This window comes from Ambystoma mexicanum, chromosome 12 (genome assembly GCF_040938575.1).
Source record: "Ambystoma mexicanum isolate Mex_15411 chromosome 12, UKY_AmexF1_1, whole genome shotgun sequence".
Classification (NCBI taxonomy): Eukaryota; Metazoa; Chordata; class Amphibia; order Caudata; family Ambystomatidae; genus Ambystoma; species Ambystoma mexicanum.
Genome location: NC_090936.1, coordinates 1,050,437,790 through 1,050,452,468, shown reverse-complemented (window position 1 = coordinate 1,050,452,468; position 14,679 = coordinate 1,050,437,790). Strand labels below are relative to the sequence as shown.

The 14,679-nt window shown below is 45.6% G+C and overlaps 1 protein-coding gene across 2 annotated transcripts in view; it reads left to right on the top strand.

Annotated features, from left to right (window-relative positions):
• The window catches only part of LOC138514228 (NLR family CARD domain-containing protein 3-like), a 159,130-nt gene that overhangs the window by 62,695 nt on the left and 81,756 nt on the right, over positions 1-14,679 (top strand). For both annotated transcript variants that reach the window (XM_069629577.1, XM_069629576.1), the window contains exon 2: positions 11,446-11,573. In XM_069629577.1, coding sequence (XP_069485678.1) covers positions 11,510-11,573 — 64 coding nt within the window. In that variant the 5' untranslated portion in view covers positions 11,446-11,509. The remainder of the gene's footprint in view (positions 1-11,445; positions 11,574-14,679) is intronic.

The following is a 14,679-nucleotide window of genomic DNA, read 5'->3' as shown; positions in this document are numbered from 1 at the left end:
TATTCCTAAGCAAGGAATCGGTGCACATATGCTGCTTGTGGAAAAAAAAACCCTCTTCAAACTGAAGGAGGAGTTAAATCCCCACTGACCCAGACTGGTTGGGTGGCAAGCTGCAGGGAAGAACGCAGCATGTTTTCAAAATGGTGACCAATGCTTATATAACATTGATGTGCCGATGTGTGAGAGGTCAGCTGCAGATAGAGAGAGAGGCGGAGAAGAGAGAGAGAGAGAGAGAGAGATACAGAGAGAGAGAGAGAAAAAGGAGAGGACAAGACATGAGTTTGGAACGGAATGGAAAGAGGATGAAGAGAACAAAGAGAAGGAACATCAAAAGCCATATGATGAGGAGGAACTTCCAAGGAAAGAGGGAAAGGAGTTGGTGGTGGTTAAGGGACATTTAAGCGAAATGGTCAAAAAGAGTTGACATATAAACCAGTCGTACGTTGGGAAAAGCGAGTTGGAAACTGAATTTGAGGGGAAAAGCTGAACACCTTAAGGTACATCTGTTTATGCTCGATCTGACGCTTGACTCACATCAGACAACCTAACAGTGTTGAATGCTGGCGCCTGTGAGTGACTGTTTGACCTGCCTCCGGAGGCCTTGAACTAAGGGAGAGACAGGAAATTAAGGCCCATAGAAAGTGAAGGTTAATCGCCATACATCTACTTGTATCATCCTCGTTCCCACTTGTGGTGTTCTAGTCAACCCTAATACTCTTTTTTATAAAAAAAATAAACCAACTAGTTGAGAGCTACATGATTACTCTAAAAGTGCTCGGCACAGTGCTGGAGGCAGTGTATGTGTGTGCATGTGTGTGTGTGTATTCCGAAACAACACATTATGGTCTATGTTAAGATAAATATAATAAATATTAATGAGCTTGACAAAACAAATACGTTTGAGTGTTAAATGCTTCTCAATACGGTGGGAAAGAATGCATCCACACATGGCCACACTGCTTTATATATTCCAAACAACACCAACAGGATGTGTATGCCTGCTCATATGCATCTCGCCTCTAACAATGTACTCGGGTCAATAGTTTTGCCACAACAGGTGTCACTTTGAGACACCTATAAACTAGAACTAGAAATGATAACAGCTTATTAGAAGGGTTAATCCACATTGCATGGAAACAAGCACACAATTTACTTAGCACTCGCCAAGCCTAGTTCAGCTCCAGACACAGCACAGAATCAGCCCTCCTTGACCTAAAGAGCCAGCTTGATCATATCTGTGATGCTGGGGATCTTGCCATCCTCCACCTACTTATCCTCTCCGCGGCCTTCGATCTGGTCGACCACGATATCCTATGTCATCACTTCACTGTCACTTTTAACCTCTCCATCGAAGCGGACAACTAGATCAAGTCCTTCCTGAGTGAACGATCCTCCAGGTTCTTCCCTGGAGCTGAAGCAGCAGACCCTATCCCCATCTCCTATGGGGTCCCACAAGGATCTTGTCTCTCACCTACACTGTACTATATGCACACCAAGCCACTTTTTGACCATCTGGAGAGCCTAAACATCCTGTACACAAACTTTGCCAATGATAGGCAGGTCCTCCTGAAACTCATCGGTATCCATGTACTTTACTCTGCTAATATCAACCGTGTCTGCAGCATCTTCCAGGCCTGGATGGCTAACCACCATCTCTGCCTGAATGATGACAAGACAGAGCTCCTCATTGTCGGTTCTCTGCACCATCTCAAACACCTTGACCCTGCTTTTGCCTGCTTTCACATCAACGAGAACAGCATGCCTGTATCAACCCACGTGTAACGCTCACCTGGTATCCACAGGGATGCCACCCAGCCGGGTTACTCGCTGGTATGCTTCGCAGCTCTGCCCATATGTGGTCTGCGGGGAAAGTTCTGCCTGAAAATACAGGAGGACTGTGTTCAGGACTGACCGACCGGGGGAAGTATCCTCCATCCACCACCGTATGATTTCAGCCCCTCTGGGTCCTCTCCTCACCTGGTGGTAGAATTAGGCGTGCTCTCCATCCTGCCTTCTTTGCAGGGGCGCGTTGTCTTTCTTGGGCGTGTGCGGTCCAGTTACTTCACTGACGCCGGCCCGTTTGATATTGTTCAGGTAGGTCTTATTGCTGTTCCTTAGTTTTGTTGCTATCCTGCATGCATTTCATTATTTAGAATGTCTCTTTTTCCTCCCTTAGGTATGCGGAGCTTCAGCGTGGCAAAATGGCCGGTTGAGCCCCGCTGGTAAATGATGGCGCATTAAGAGCGCTATGATGCGGTAAGTAAGTGCTATGCGCAGCGCTGCAAAGTCTTGCCTTTGCTAACCTGTGTTTTCCTTCCTTGTAGGTCGCGGTGTTCTTCAGCGCGAGTAGAATGTCCGGAATGGTGCCAGCCTTGAGGTGACCAGCCAGGTAAGTCTTTTGAGCAGTTCGTAATTTACAAATGTCTCTACTGCTTTCTTTAATGTTGCCTCTACCTTCCTCTTTCAGGTCGTGCTGTATGGGAGGCGTTCTGATTCAAGGAAGCTGTTCTCAGAAGCTGCGAGTGGTTAAAGATGAAGACTGCAGGTAAGATGCTGCTGCTAATGATGTTCCTTTTGTCTCCTTGCAGGTTCTGCTTCTCCGAGGTTCGAGGGAATAGCTGGACACGGTGAGCGTCACGCTGCAAGCTGCAAAGTAACGCGAAGCGTATTGTCTTGCTCGGGTGTGGTTTAAATAGCCCCAACAAAATAGTCCAGGTAAAGTAGTCCCTAGGCTACCACACCCAAAACATTAGACCGCATAGCTTGGTTCCTGGGAACCAAGCTATGTGGATGCCTCCATGTTGGCTGGCAACTCAATAAGTAGTTCCCAAGCACATGTTTCTCATGGTGTATGAGCCTGGCGCCATAGGCGCCAGGGGTGGCCCCAAGAGGGCTTTGGAAAAGGATGCCTGGCTCTAGAGGCCCGAGTCCTGACTCCACCTGACCAATGGGTTTGCCAGAAGGGGTTTTGGGCGAGGGTCTTGACGCCACGTAAAAGCGCAATTCAGAGCTAAACATGCATACACATGTCAAGGATGTTGCCTCATCCGCTGCCTATTCTATCACACTCATCAACCTATCCAGAAAATTCTTTACCCCCAACAACTGCCTCACGCTGGCCAGGGTCATTATTGGCAGTAAATTAGATTACTACAATGTCATCCTTGCAGGAACCACCACCAAAAACCTCAATAAATTACAATTTATCCAAACAATGCCCTCAGGGCGGTGTGGGGCATGAAATGATCTGATCACATCTCCCTAGTGAGACTCAAAGCCCATTGGCTACCAACTAATGCGCGCATTGAGCTCAAAATCCTATCCATTACTCATCACTGCCTCCACAGCACTGCCCCCCACATCTCACCCATCGCATCTCAAAAACATCCAACCCACGCAATCTGCGATCCTCCTCCTCCACCTCATTAATTACCCCTAGATTCAACAGAAAAAGAGCTGGCGGAACGAGCTTCACCATTATTGCTCCCACTCTCTAGAGCAAGCTCCCGTCCTGCATCCAAGAAGAACCCTCCTACCTAATCTTTTGCAAAAAAGTCAAAACTGCTTTGTTTAACAAGTATGCCTAAGTTATTGTCAATTTACACCTGAAATGTACTGCCTGTAACGAAAACCTTACCTTCTCTGTCACTACATTGTAACCTCTGTGTCGCAATGCATTCATTGTTACGTAACCTTCACTAGCACCGTGATACCGCTGGGTCTGGGGGCTATCAACAAATAAGAAATATATATAAATAAGTAAACAGGATGCCCTTCTAATTACTACAGAAGTATCAGGCTAGAAGTGTGTCATTGAACGGTATGTCTACTCTTGTCATGTGCATGAAGGTGTCCAGTGGGCTGAACATGATCTCACACGCCCCTGTTAAAGGTACTTCATTGCATATGCACAGAACAATTGTAAAGACACGACCTTAATTTAGCATTGGTGTGATTCTCCTAGTTTTTCCTTATATCAGCCATACGGACACAAATAATGCATGATACTAGGTGCCTCTCTGTGTACTATCAGTGTCTCCACACATCTCTTTCACCAGTATCTCAATCTACTGTACTTTTGGTACTTGAGTAAGTACATGCACTCTTCTCAAACATCCTTGCATACACATGCAGTCACTGCAACAAAGTTGCAACCTCCAGCCTAACCACCTATGTACAAAAGCTGGCTCATGGTCTGTGCTATGCTACTGGTATTCTACTGATATTCTCCCTGGTCATTTACAGGTGCAAGCACACAGAGTACTGTCCTTGGTGATGATCTCTAACTAATTCTTGATCAAACACGGTAGATACCTTACTTAATATCTAGAAGCATAGTCCTGGGGCAATTAAATATGTGTCCCTTACCCTATGCACAAGTACATACGTCTGTGTTTGAATGGAAGTTATTTTTAATTTTTAGTGTGCATGTGTTATTGTGTTTGTTTGTGTGTGACCACACACGCCATACTATGTCAGCAATGCGTTCCCTATTGTGTGGCTTATCTCTCATCCAAATTTGAATCCCATTTGCTCCCAGCTCTTTGTTCTCAAACTGGCCACATCCTCTAAAATCTTTGTCTCACATTGTCTGTTCTCTCTCTCTCTGAGCTTCAGTTCTCATCTCTGTATCTCTGAAGTAGCTTCCTCGCTCATCCCTCTGAAGTCTCTTTCTCACTTTTGTGTCTCTAATCTTCATCTTACTCTTTCACATATGTGTTTTTGAGGTAACTGCATATGTGCCCTGAGGTAATTGCATCCTCTTCACATGTACCTCTCAGTGCTCTCACTCCCCTACATCTATGTTGTTGAAAACTCTTTTAATGTCTGTTTGTCTGTCTGTCCGTCTGTCTGTCTCTCTCTCTATGTATATATATATATATATATGTATATACGTGTGTGTGCGCGTGTGCATGCGTGCTTGCGCGCGCGCATGTGTGGCTGAACTATATAGATGATTTCTCTATATTTCTATTTTCTGGAACAGCAGTGTCATTGAGTTAGAAAGAATTTGAACCTGTGTTAAAAAAGGAGTTGAACCTAAGATTTAAAGAATGTCATAGTTCACAATCAATAATAGTTTTTGGAAGTTGCCTTACAAGTAATTAATGGAGAGTTGCAAACTGCATTATTATTCTCAGTGCGTCTGGAGTGGGCCCTCACCTGATTCTTGATGTTGCCTTGTTCCACATTACATTTCTTACCACAGTGCCTTTGGGCTGGGTTCACATTCAACCTTGCTTGTGTTTGTTCCACATTACATTTTTATTCTCAGTGCTTCTGGATTGTGGTGCAGTCATCTAAATCTTGCTGTTGTTGATACACATTGCATTTGTCTTCCCACAGGGCCTCTGGGTCGTTGTTTCTTTCCTCCACGTTGCATGTATTCCTGCAGTGCCTCCCAACGGTATTTGCTACTGCCTTTTCCACAGCCACACATGTTTCTCTCCTTAGGGTCCAGGGCGTGGGTCTCACAACTGTATCCTGCTAATGCTTTTCGCCACAGTCAGGGCTGGACTGGGAACCAAATGTGGCCCTGGAACATTTTTTCAAAGTGGCCCCAGAACATTTTTTCAAAGTGGCCCCATAAGAAAATGTTGAATAAAGTTAGTCAAAATGAGTGCATTTCAGTGGTCGAAGTGTACAAAAAGAAATAGTGGAACTATGTTCCCTGCTGGTCTGCCCTGCTCCCCACAAACCCCATCTCTGCGCCCCCTCCCACACACAATCCAAACACCCAAACAAACACACCTGCTGTTTATGGGAATGTGCAGTGCAGTGCACTGAAGTGCAAGCTCCAACTTCTTCCAAAACGTTTATTTTACAACTAAACCATTCCAGAACGGTTTGTTTTTAAAATAAAAGTATGGGAACTGTGAAACTTAATAATAAAAAGTATGGGAGCACCGCTCCCGACCGCTCCCGCCCACTTCGATCTCTGGTGCATTTAAAGCATGTTTTAAACATGTATGGGGTAAAAGGCTAGGTTTTAGATAAGTTCATGATCTCACAAAGAAGATTGTCAATGATCGAGGGACAAACAACGAGTGCAATATCAGTCTGAATAACTTAAATCCTGCCCAGGTTCACTTCTCTTGCCCTCCAATTCTCGCACCCCTTTGCTTCCCTCCTGGCTTTACGTCCTCCCCTGCCTGCCACCCTCCTTCATCCCATGCCTCTGGCCTGCAACCCATACCTCCCGCCCTAAAGCACATTCATTCACTGCATGTGCATGTGCTGGTATGAAGGCACAATAAGTACATTCTTGGAACAATCATTCAAAATTGGGGGCAACATGGGTGAATTTTCACCGCCTACTTCCTAACATACATTTACCACTGAATGAAGGAAAGTAAGAAATGCAGTGATTACAACATCAGACTGCCTGTCAATCCCTAGCGTTCCCAAAATTCAACCACATCTCACTACCTTTTAAGCCAATTCACTGGCTGCTGCCAATGGAACATTGACAGGGGAATGATTGAAAGGGTGGGCGGGGAGGCGACAGCTCATTCTTAAAGCAGTCCTTAAGAGTCTGGTTTCAGACCACAACTTTGAAGCTGCACCAGAATAGCCTCATTAGATTGTGTAAAGAAGTTAAATGCCCCCACGCAAGTTCCCCTGTCCCATCCCAAACACGTTCTCTGAAGTTAACCCTGTTCCCAAAATATTAAGTGTTACACCCCAAACCCTACCCTAGAAAGAAGGACTGAGTACACCAGACACCCGTGACACCCTAAACTCACCTGCACCATTGGGGGGCTTCAAACGTGCAGAAGGTAAGAGGCAGATTTCTCAGAGCTCTGAGGATTTCTGGTTCCTGGAAATGCATTTTCCGTAGAATGTTATTTGTGGGCACGCTGCAGCCTGAGTGATGCTCAGTGCTGTGAATGCTTTTCAAGTGTTTAAGGCCTTTCTTACAGTTTTTTTCTCCAATCTAGGGGCAGTCGGTATAGCATTATTTTGATAATTTCTTGTTTGTGGATCTAGTCAGTAGGATATGGGAGTTGAAGAACATTTTGGAGAAGTTTGGGCATTTGATAGGGGAGATTTGGGTCCCGCTGGTACCAAGGTGAACAGAAGGAACGGCAAAGAGGTTGACTTTCTGAGGATAGGCTAAGTGCTAGTAGGTTGCTGAAATCCATTGCAGAAATGGGGGTGACGGACGAGAAAGTGGGTTGGGTGGGAGGGGAGGGTTTTAGAGTATGAGGGGTGTCCAGATGTCGGTGACGGGATCAGAACTAGTTTTGAGGTTATGCTGTGGTGTCTTTCAAGTGCCCCGTTATGAAAGTGGTTTGAGAGCTCATCGCAGAGAACCAGTGAGTTCGGGGAGGGGGAGGTTGAACAGCTGGGAGAATTTAATTCCCCTAGGATTTTGTGGAGTTCCCTGCATGGGTTTTTGGAGTTCATGATTCTGTTACCATAATGTTTTTTTTAGCTTTCTTGATTCTCATACTTGTATGCCCTGTTCAGTCTTTCAAGGGCCGTTTTACTAAGGGGTTTGGGGATGGTCCTCAAGGCTCGCTCTAGGCGATGCTTGAGGGTTTTGAGCAATTTGAGGGCGGTGGTGACTTTGTGCACCAGAAACACTATGGGCCTCATTAGGACCCTGGCGGAGAGGGTGTTACGCCAGCGTAGTGCATGGCGTACCTCTCCGCCATACTACGAGTTCCCGTAGCGCCATGGCGGCCTTTTCCGCCTGGTTTTACCAGGCGGAGAAAACCATGGCGCTACGGGACCTCGTTGTTAATTACGCCACCGTATTTTACGGTGGCGTAATTAACTCCTTCCCCACTCCCATTATACCCTATGGGGCAAAAATGGGAATGGGGAAGGGCAGAATGGGGATTGGGGATTTACCGCTCCGCCGAGGTCGGAATGGGGCGGTAAATCCGCCAACCCCCATGGCGCTATCGGCGGCTTTCCGCCATGCTTCGCGGTGCATTTAGCACCGCGAAGTCCGCCTGGGTCCTAATGAGGCCCTATCTGTTTTGTCTGTGAAGAAGGCCTGATTTAGAGTGAAAAGTATCCTAGAGCAGTCATGTTTGAAATAAAGGATTTATAATTGTTAACTGTGGAAAGCAGATTCTCTATTTTGGACACAGCATGAGCAGGGTGCAGCTCAACCTTTTTATTTTTGATTATATATATATATGTATATACATATATATATATATACTTATACATGTTCATCATTCATGCCAGCCATTCCCAATCCAGCTGCCACCTTGTTAGGAAAGGTTTCCATTTATGGGTAATTTTCTTCCAGTTGTGAACCCCCCCAACTGTTTGCTGTTGTCTGACCACCCTAGCCTGACTTTTACCAGTGGAGCCCAGCCTTCTGCTGTACTCCACTGGGGTTACCAGACATTTGGTCGAAAAAAATTGGTCGACCTGACAAATGGTCGAACCAATTTGGTCGAAAACCAAATGGTCGAATTTTTTTATTTTTTCATTTTCACCCTTTTTTCTTTTTGGGGGGGGTTCCCCCCAACCCCCTTTTTTTCTAAAAAGCCCTTTTTTTTAAAAACGAAAACCCGAAAAATAAATATATAATAAAAAAAAAAATTCGACCATTTCGTTTTCGACGAAATTGCGTCGACCAAATGTCTTTCGACCATTTTTCGGTCGACCAAATGTCTGGACACCCTCCACCACTGGGCTTTTGCTCATTTTGTTATGGGACAACTGACATGCCCTTCAGACAGTCAGTCCTGGGAGCCTTTGTTTCCTTTAGTCTTTCACTTTGTTGTTATTTCTTAGGAACATTTTATCAGTACACAATGAACCTTACAGTACAGTATGCTGGGGTCCTTTTTACATTTTTAAGGCCCTACACACCCTTGAAGGATTCTTTGTGAATGTACAAGTGTGCCCAGGACAGAGCTGGTGGCAGCAGTTACTTTTAAAGCATTTTTTACTCTTTTCTATGGTCCAAACCGCATTTACTGCGTTTGGCCCAGGACGGTGGCCAGTGCCCAAAATGGCCATGCCACGAGGTCCTTTGTTCTGTCCTTTGGCCATCTTGTCCCTTTGCCTTCCCCAGGTCGAGCAGACCCAAGAAATTCCTTATTTGGACATGCAGACCCCAGAACAAACCGAAGCTTTCACAGGCTTCTGCATGCCCTTTGTGTGTGTGCGCCCAGGATGCAGACTGGAGCTGTCTAGTTCCAACACACATCCTTGGTGCCAGGATGTCTGGTGTGCTGGGATGACTGGGACCACCAAGGTCCGTGATTGGTACATGTCAGGGATGGTTGAATGTGAGCAGATGTCTTATTGGTTTCTCTTGGTTTTGGCGTGAAGGAGATTTTGGATAAGAGAAGGCACCTTACACCCATTCCAGGTCGATCACACCAAACTTAGTAGAGGAGCCAAGTATCCTGAACCGCTGAAGCAGATCCGTGGAACCGCTGGTGGCCCTCTGGAAGGTTTGGCACCCAGACCCCATTGTTGTCCCGTCGGAGCCCCTGTTTCGCATTGCTCACAGAAGGCCTGCAAGGGCGCTTCGACCCATTGGAATAGTGGGACTAACTTTTCTTGGCACCTACTGCTTAGCCTGCAAACAAGACCACTCAGAAGTGTTCCTGGACCGCCCAGTGAACTGACCAGCTCGTACGAGACCTTTGCCCTGGAACCGCCACCGTCTCGAGTTTTGACGTGAGCCTTTAGAGACTTTGCTCTGGTATAAGGCACTATCTTGCCGAGTTTCGTACACCTAACATTCCTAGGTCTGGAATTAGGAGAGTACGCCAGAACCAGAGCATACGCGGTAACTGAGTCGCCCAGCTGTGGTGACGATCTTTGTAGGTGCCTTGCTGCTGTGCCTCCCTGTGCCCTAAGACTCTCTGCAGTGGAACTGGCCTGATCCCTTCACCAGGAGCAGAGAAATCGCTACTATCCCGCCACTGTATCAATTCTGGAATGCAGCCCCTGATAGCCGCAGCGCTGCTCAACTGCAGGATTTGAACCTGTGAACGAACTGGACTTGACTGGCGAAGTTTGGACCGGAGTGCGCCGAGGGTTGGTAAGTACTTGCCTCACTTACCGGTGGCCCCTGGTGCATCCATAGACCTTTACGCACGACTGTCCACTGAGGCCCACTCTCCTTTGTCGAGGTAGCCTGTGCTACCAAGCTAGTCCCAATTCTTGGAACCTGTTCTGCCCTCTAGGGGAGACCCTCCTTGAATAGTGGGAAGTTATTCTTGATCATATCACCCACCTTCCTGAGCCTGCACAGCCCTCTGAAGAAGACTTGTTTTGAACTTAACCACACAATCGAGTGCTGCGGCACTGGATGTTCTTTTGAGCGCAAGTCTCCACACTTCTTAGGGACTGCACTGCCTATTAGTCAGGGTTTGAATTGTTGAAGGATTGACTGAGATATATTTGCACTGTGTGACCCCTTTCTTTGCCGGTTGTGGATCTCTACTTGTGTAATATTCTTTTAGGCCACAGTTACTGTATATATGTTTCATAGTTAGTGTTGTATTAGTTTTGTTAATACTGCTGAGATTTACTTTGTGTTTGATTTAAAAGGCCTTTAATAAATGTATAGGTATTTTTGATACATACACCTGACTAAGAGTAATTTGTGGTGTTTACTGTGTGCTCATTGTGGGCTTTTGATCACCCTCCTGAGAAGGTCTTGACCTTCGCCAATGCTACCTTGATTGATCTAGCTTGTCCAGAAGGTTACCCTGTTCGCCTTCTGAACCTCTGCCCACCAGGTCAGAGTTCAGAAATCCATCTTAACACACCTCCTCACGTATTCTCCCTCTGCTGCCAACCTTATTTTTTGATTCATGTTTATTGTAGGTGGTGGTTATTAAGCCCTCTCCTTTCATCCAATCCATCAAATGACAGCAGGTGGGCAGATGAGCCAACGTGTTGTAATTAACCCAGGCCACAGTTGTTAAAGGGGGTCTAACAGGGCAGGGTGTGTAAGAATGTCCGGTCTCAGGCTAAACATGACATGGGACCATTTCAGAGAAAACAACGCCCTTCGTGTGCATCTTCGGTGGGGCAATTAAAAACAAAGCTCCCCCTCTCCAAAGCTCTTACTTAAAACGTGCCTTTGATGATTTGATGCATGCCAAAACTACTCAAAACAAAGCCTGCACTTGCAAGTGAGTTGTTTGGTCTAGTGAAGCTGCATGTGGCTATTTCCTTCAGAGTGGTACCACAGTCAAGACTCAAAACAGTTTTAAAGTGCATGATGTGGTTGGTGCAGCTTCCAGCGGTGAATGTAAGGAGTGAGTTCTGTCTCATCCCCTGATCTAAGGGTTTCTTCAGTTGCAAACCAATTGGGTTATGGAATCCCTTATGAGGACAGTGTGGAAGTTGCATGTCATACCGCCTCGTCTTAGTAAATATGATGGCTAATGTGAACTGTTACATGATTATGGTAGAACTGGTTTCACCAGTGATCTTAACTTTCTACAGGTTAGTTTGAAGAATAGACAGAAGAGAAAATTCACTTTTCGTGGCACTGGTTCAAGAAAACATAATGGCGGCTGAAAGCGATGTCTGGTGGAGCGTTGTAGTGTACATCATAAGTCTCATGGTGCCAGGTACTGCACATTTTCATTTTCATTTTATCAGCTACCTACCCTCATCTTTCGGCAACACGTGTGATGATGTGTATAAAGGGGTGTTCCCTGCCTTTGGTATCCAGGATGAAAGGGCTGACACCAATCCCCCACCAACAGAAACAGCATTACCTATGGCTGGGAAAAGTGACTCTACCTTTCATTTTGGATAAAAGGTAGGAAAGCAGGGGCCTAATGTGTAGGGCCTTCCTTTAATCAGGCAGGCAGTTGAGGACTCACCTTTAGTCTTGGAACCCTCAACACACAATGAGGTGGCCATTCTGTTTTCATTGGGTACACCTATAACTTTCATGCTCATCTGAAGCCTGTTCTTCATTCTGCTGCAAGGCTGGTGTGTGGAGCTGGGAAATTTTAATAGGATCCCTCTAGTCTTAGCGGAAAAATCCTCTTTAGGATTACCAGCCTTGCAGATATGGTGGGACTCACCCAGTTAAGTGGCATCGATCAATGTGTATTAGTTGGACAGATGGTCTCTGGAGTCCAAAGACAGCTATTTTCCAGGTTCCAGGTCCCTGCACCCCACTCTTCCTTTACATTGGCTAAGCTTATTTCAGGCCCTGCAGGCTCTTGGTGGTACGCGTTCATGATCGCTTAATGTTGCAACCTCATGACCTTCCGAAAGCTGCTTGAAACATGGAAATGGTCAACCGCCTTCGCTTAATCTGTGCTGCATTCATGCTTTTTTGTGATTGGGAATCTGTATCGATTGCTGCTTGATGCATAAAGGCAAGCTTTTTATGCATTTTTGCAAGTTAATAATATTTGTAGGTACTTTCATCCTTACTATACACCTACTGTAGATGTGATGTATACACTTTATACCATTTTTATTTAATAGAACACAAAAATAAATGTGATGTTCCAGATGTACCCACCAGCATGCAATATTTGTAATGTGGGTGCTTTCTCTGAATAGACACGGAAAAGGGCAGTAGTGTTGTGGTTGCATGTTCCCAATTGAAAAACAGTTGGCACAACGTGGAGTTGTTTTTCTAAATTCATCCCTTTTAAATGGTGTGTTCTTTGTGTGCATTTTAATTGGCTTGGCTGAATGTTAATATTGGTGCCTTACATATTGGTTGCGTGCAGTGGAAAAGTGGCTCATTGTGATCCATGACTGCATGCACCCACCTTCATCACCCACTTCTCTTGCATGTGAGGTTATATCAGTGTTACAACACATTCGGCACTGTGCATGATTAAGTAATACTTGCATGTTTTGTCGATTTTTTAGGTAAAGGGTAATCCACAATAAGCACAATGCGTGCTTCTCATACTATACACAAAAAAAGCCAGCAGTCCGCAATTGGCTGCCTTATGCTCTGACAAGTTTCCAAGTACCTGCTTAATTTCATGTTGTGTTGTTGAGTTTTATAGCGTGCTGCAAAGCCATTTGCATGGTCTCCAGGCACTCTGGCATATCTGAAATGGAGGAGGGGGTTAGGTTAATGGTAAGACACGAGAAATGCAAGAGTGTTTTGCTACTGTATTGATTCATGGAGATCAAAAGTACCCTGAGCTTTGTGTGAAGGTCTTTTTAGGTGTGTCCAGAGGGAAGCTATGTACGCCAATGTGCTAGGATACATTTGCCGGGACTGTGATATGTAAGCAGTGTTGCGTTCTGTTCTCATAAGTCTGTCAGGAGGGATATTCAATAGCCGTGTGGGAGTGGCTTAGTTGTTATACATGTATGGAGTGTTTGATCGTAGAGGTTCAGAAGGTTAGTGCAATGAAGTTAGTGTAGGGCCCGGTGGGCAACTTTGAGCATCCATTTGGTGTGACCAAAAAGACATCACGGTACTGATGCCCTTCAGAAAAGGTAGTTGTAAGGAGATGTCCTGGGGCACCCTGGAGTGGGCTGGTATCTCTGGCAGTGGACAGTCTTCAGATACTGGTCCTTTATGAGAGTAGTAGAACACCGGGAGGAATGGAAAACATCGAGCATGCATCAGTGGGTGAGAATAATTCCAATTCTTTGGGATCCCTACTATGAACAAGAGTAGGGATCCCAAAGAGGGTGGAGTCCTGGTGGAGTCTCTTGGAACAACTCAGCAAGCTACGAGTTCAAAGTGCGATATCTAGGAGCCAGTGAAATGAATTACAAAGAGAATCAGAGAGCAAATCACAGAATGGCAGTACTTGAATTGGGCAGGAAGGGGCATGTACACAATGGTAGACCAGGGAACAGAACCTTAGAGGGGAAAATGTACAGTGTGACACACAAGTGCAACATTACAGTGGCAGGCATGGGAGCAAACCCCTGCAGAGAGAATCAGATTGGGCCATCCAAGAGCAGTACACTATAATTTAATATAAGGGAATGCGTCATTTTTATAGCGCTTTTCACCATTGGTATGTCACAACGTGCTGTAAGTTGAACGCCATCGGAGGGACCCAAGTCCAGGTATGAGAAATTTGAGGAAGTGCTAGTATGCATGTGTGCATTTTGGCCAATACTAGAATATGAAGGGATGGCCAATTTCCGTGCTAGCCAGCCATGTCTAGCTGGCATGTGGATGGGCGATGAGAGGTAGTCTAGAGAGGGTATGCGAGAGAGGGATAGTGCTTATGTGTGTAGCTACCTTTACAATTTGTGTTGTGATGGGCAGCTGCATTTTTATGGCAGAGGTATTGTGCAAAGTGTCTTAGAGTATTGTATGATAGCAGCTGAGTGTGAGTCGTCGGCAGTGCCTTTGGCTAAATTCCATAAGCATGGAGCGTGATAGGTTCAATGCCTCCGCCACACTCTAGAATCACCTAGATTGAATTCAGTGGCCCCATGCACCCAGTTTAGATATCATGGCTGCATTCTAACATGCACCTTGCTTGAGTGCAATGGCTACATTCTGCATACACCTAGACGTAACACAGTGGCCACATTCTACATTCACCTAGATTCAATACATTGGCTGCATTCTACATTCCCCTGGTTTCAATACACTGGCTACATTCTACATTCCCCTGGTTTCAAGACATTGGCTGCAGTCTACATCCACCTAGATTCAATACATTGGCTACATTCTACATTCATCTAGATTCCATACAATGGCTACATTCTACATTCATC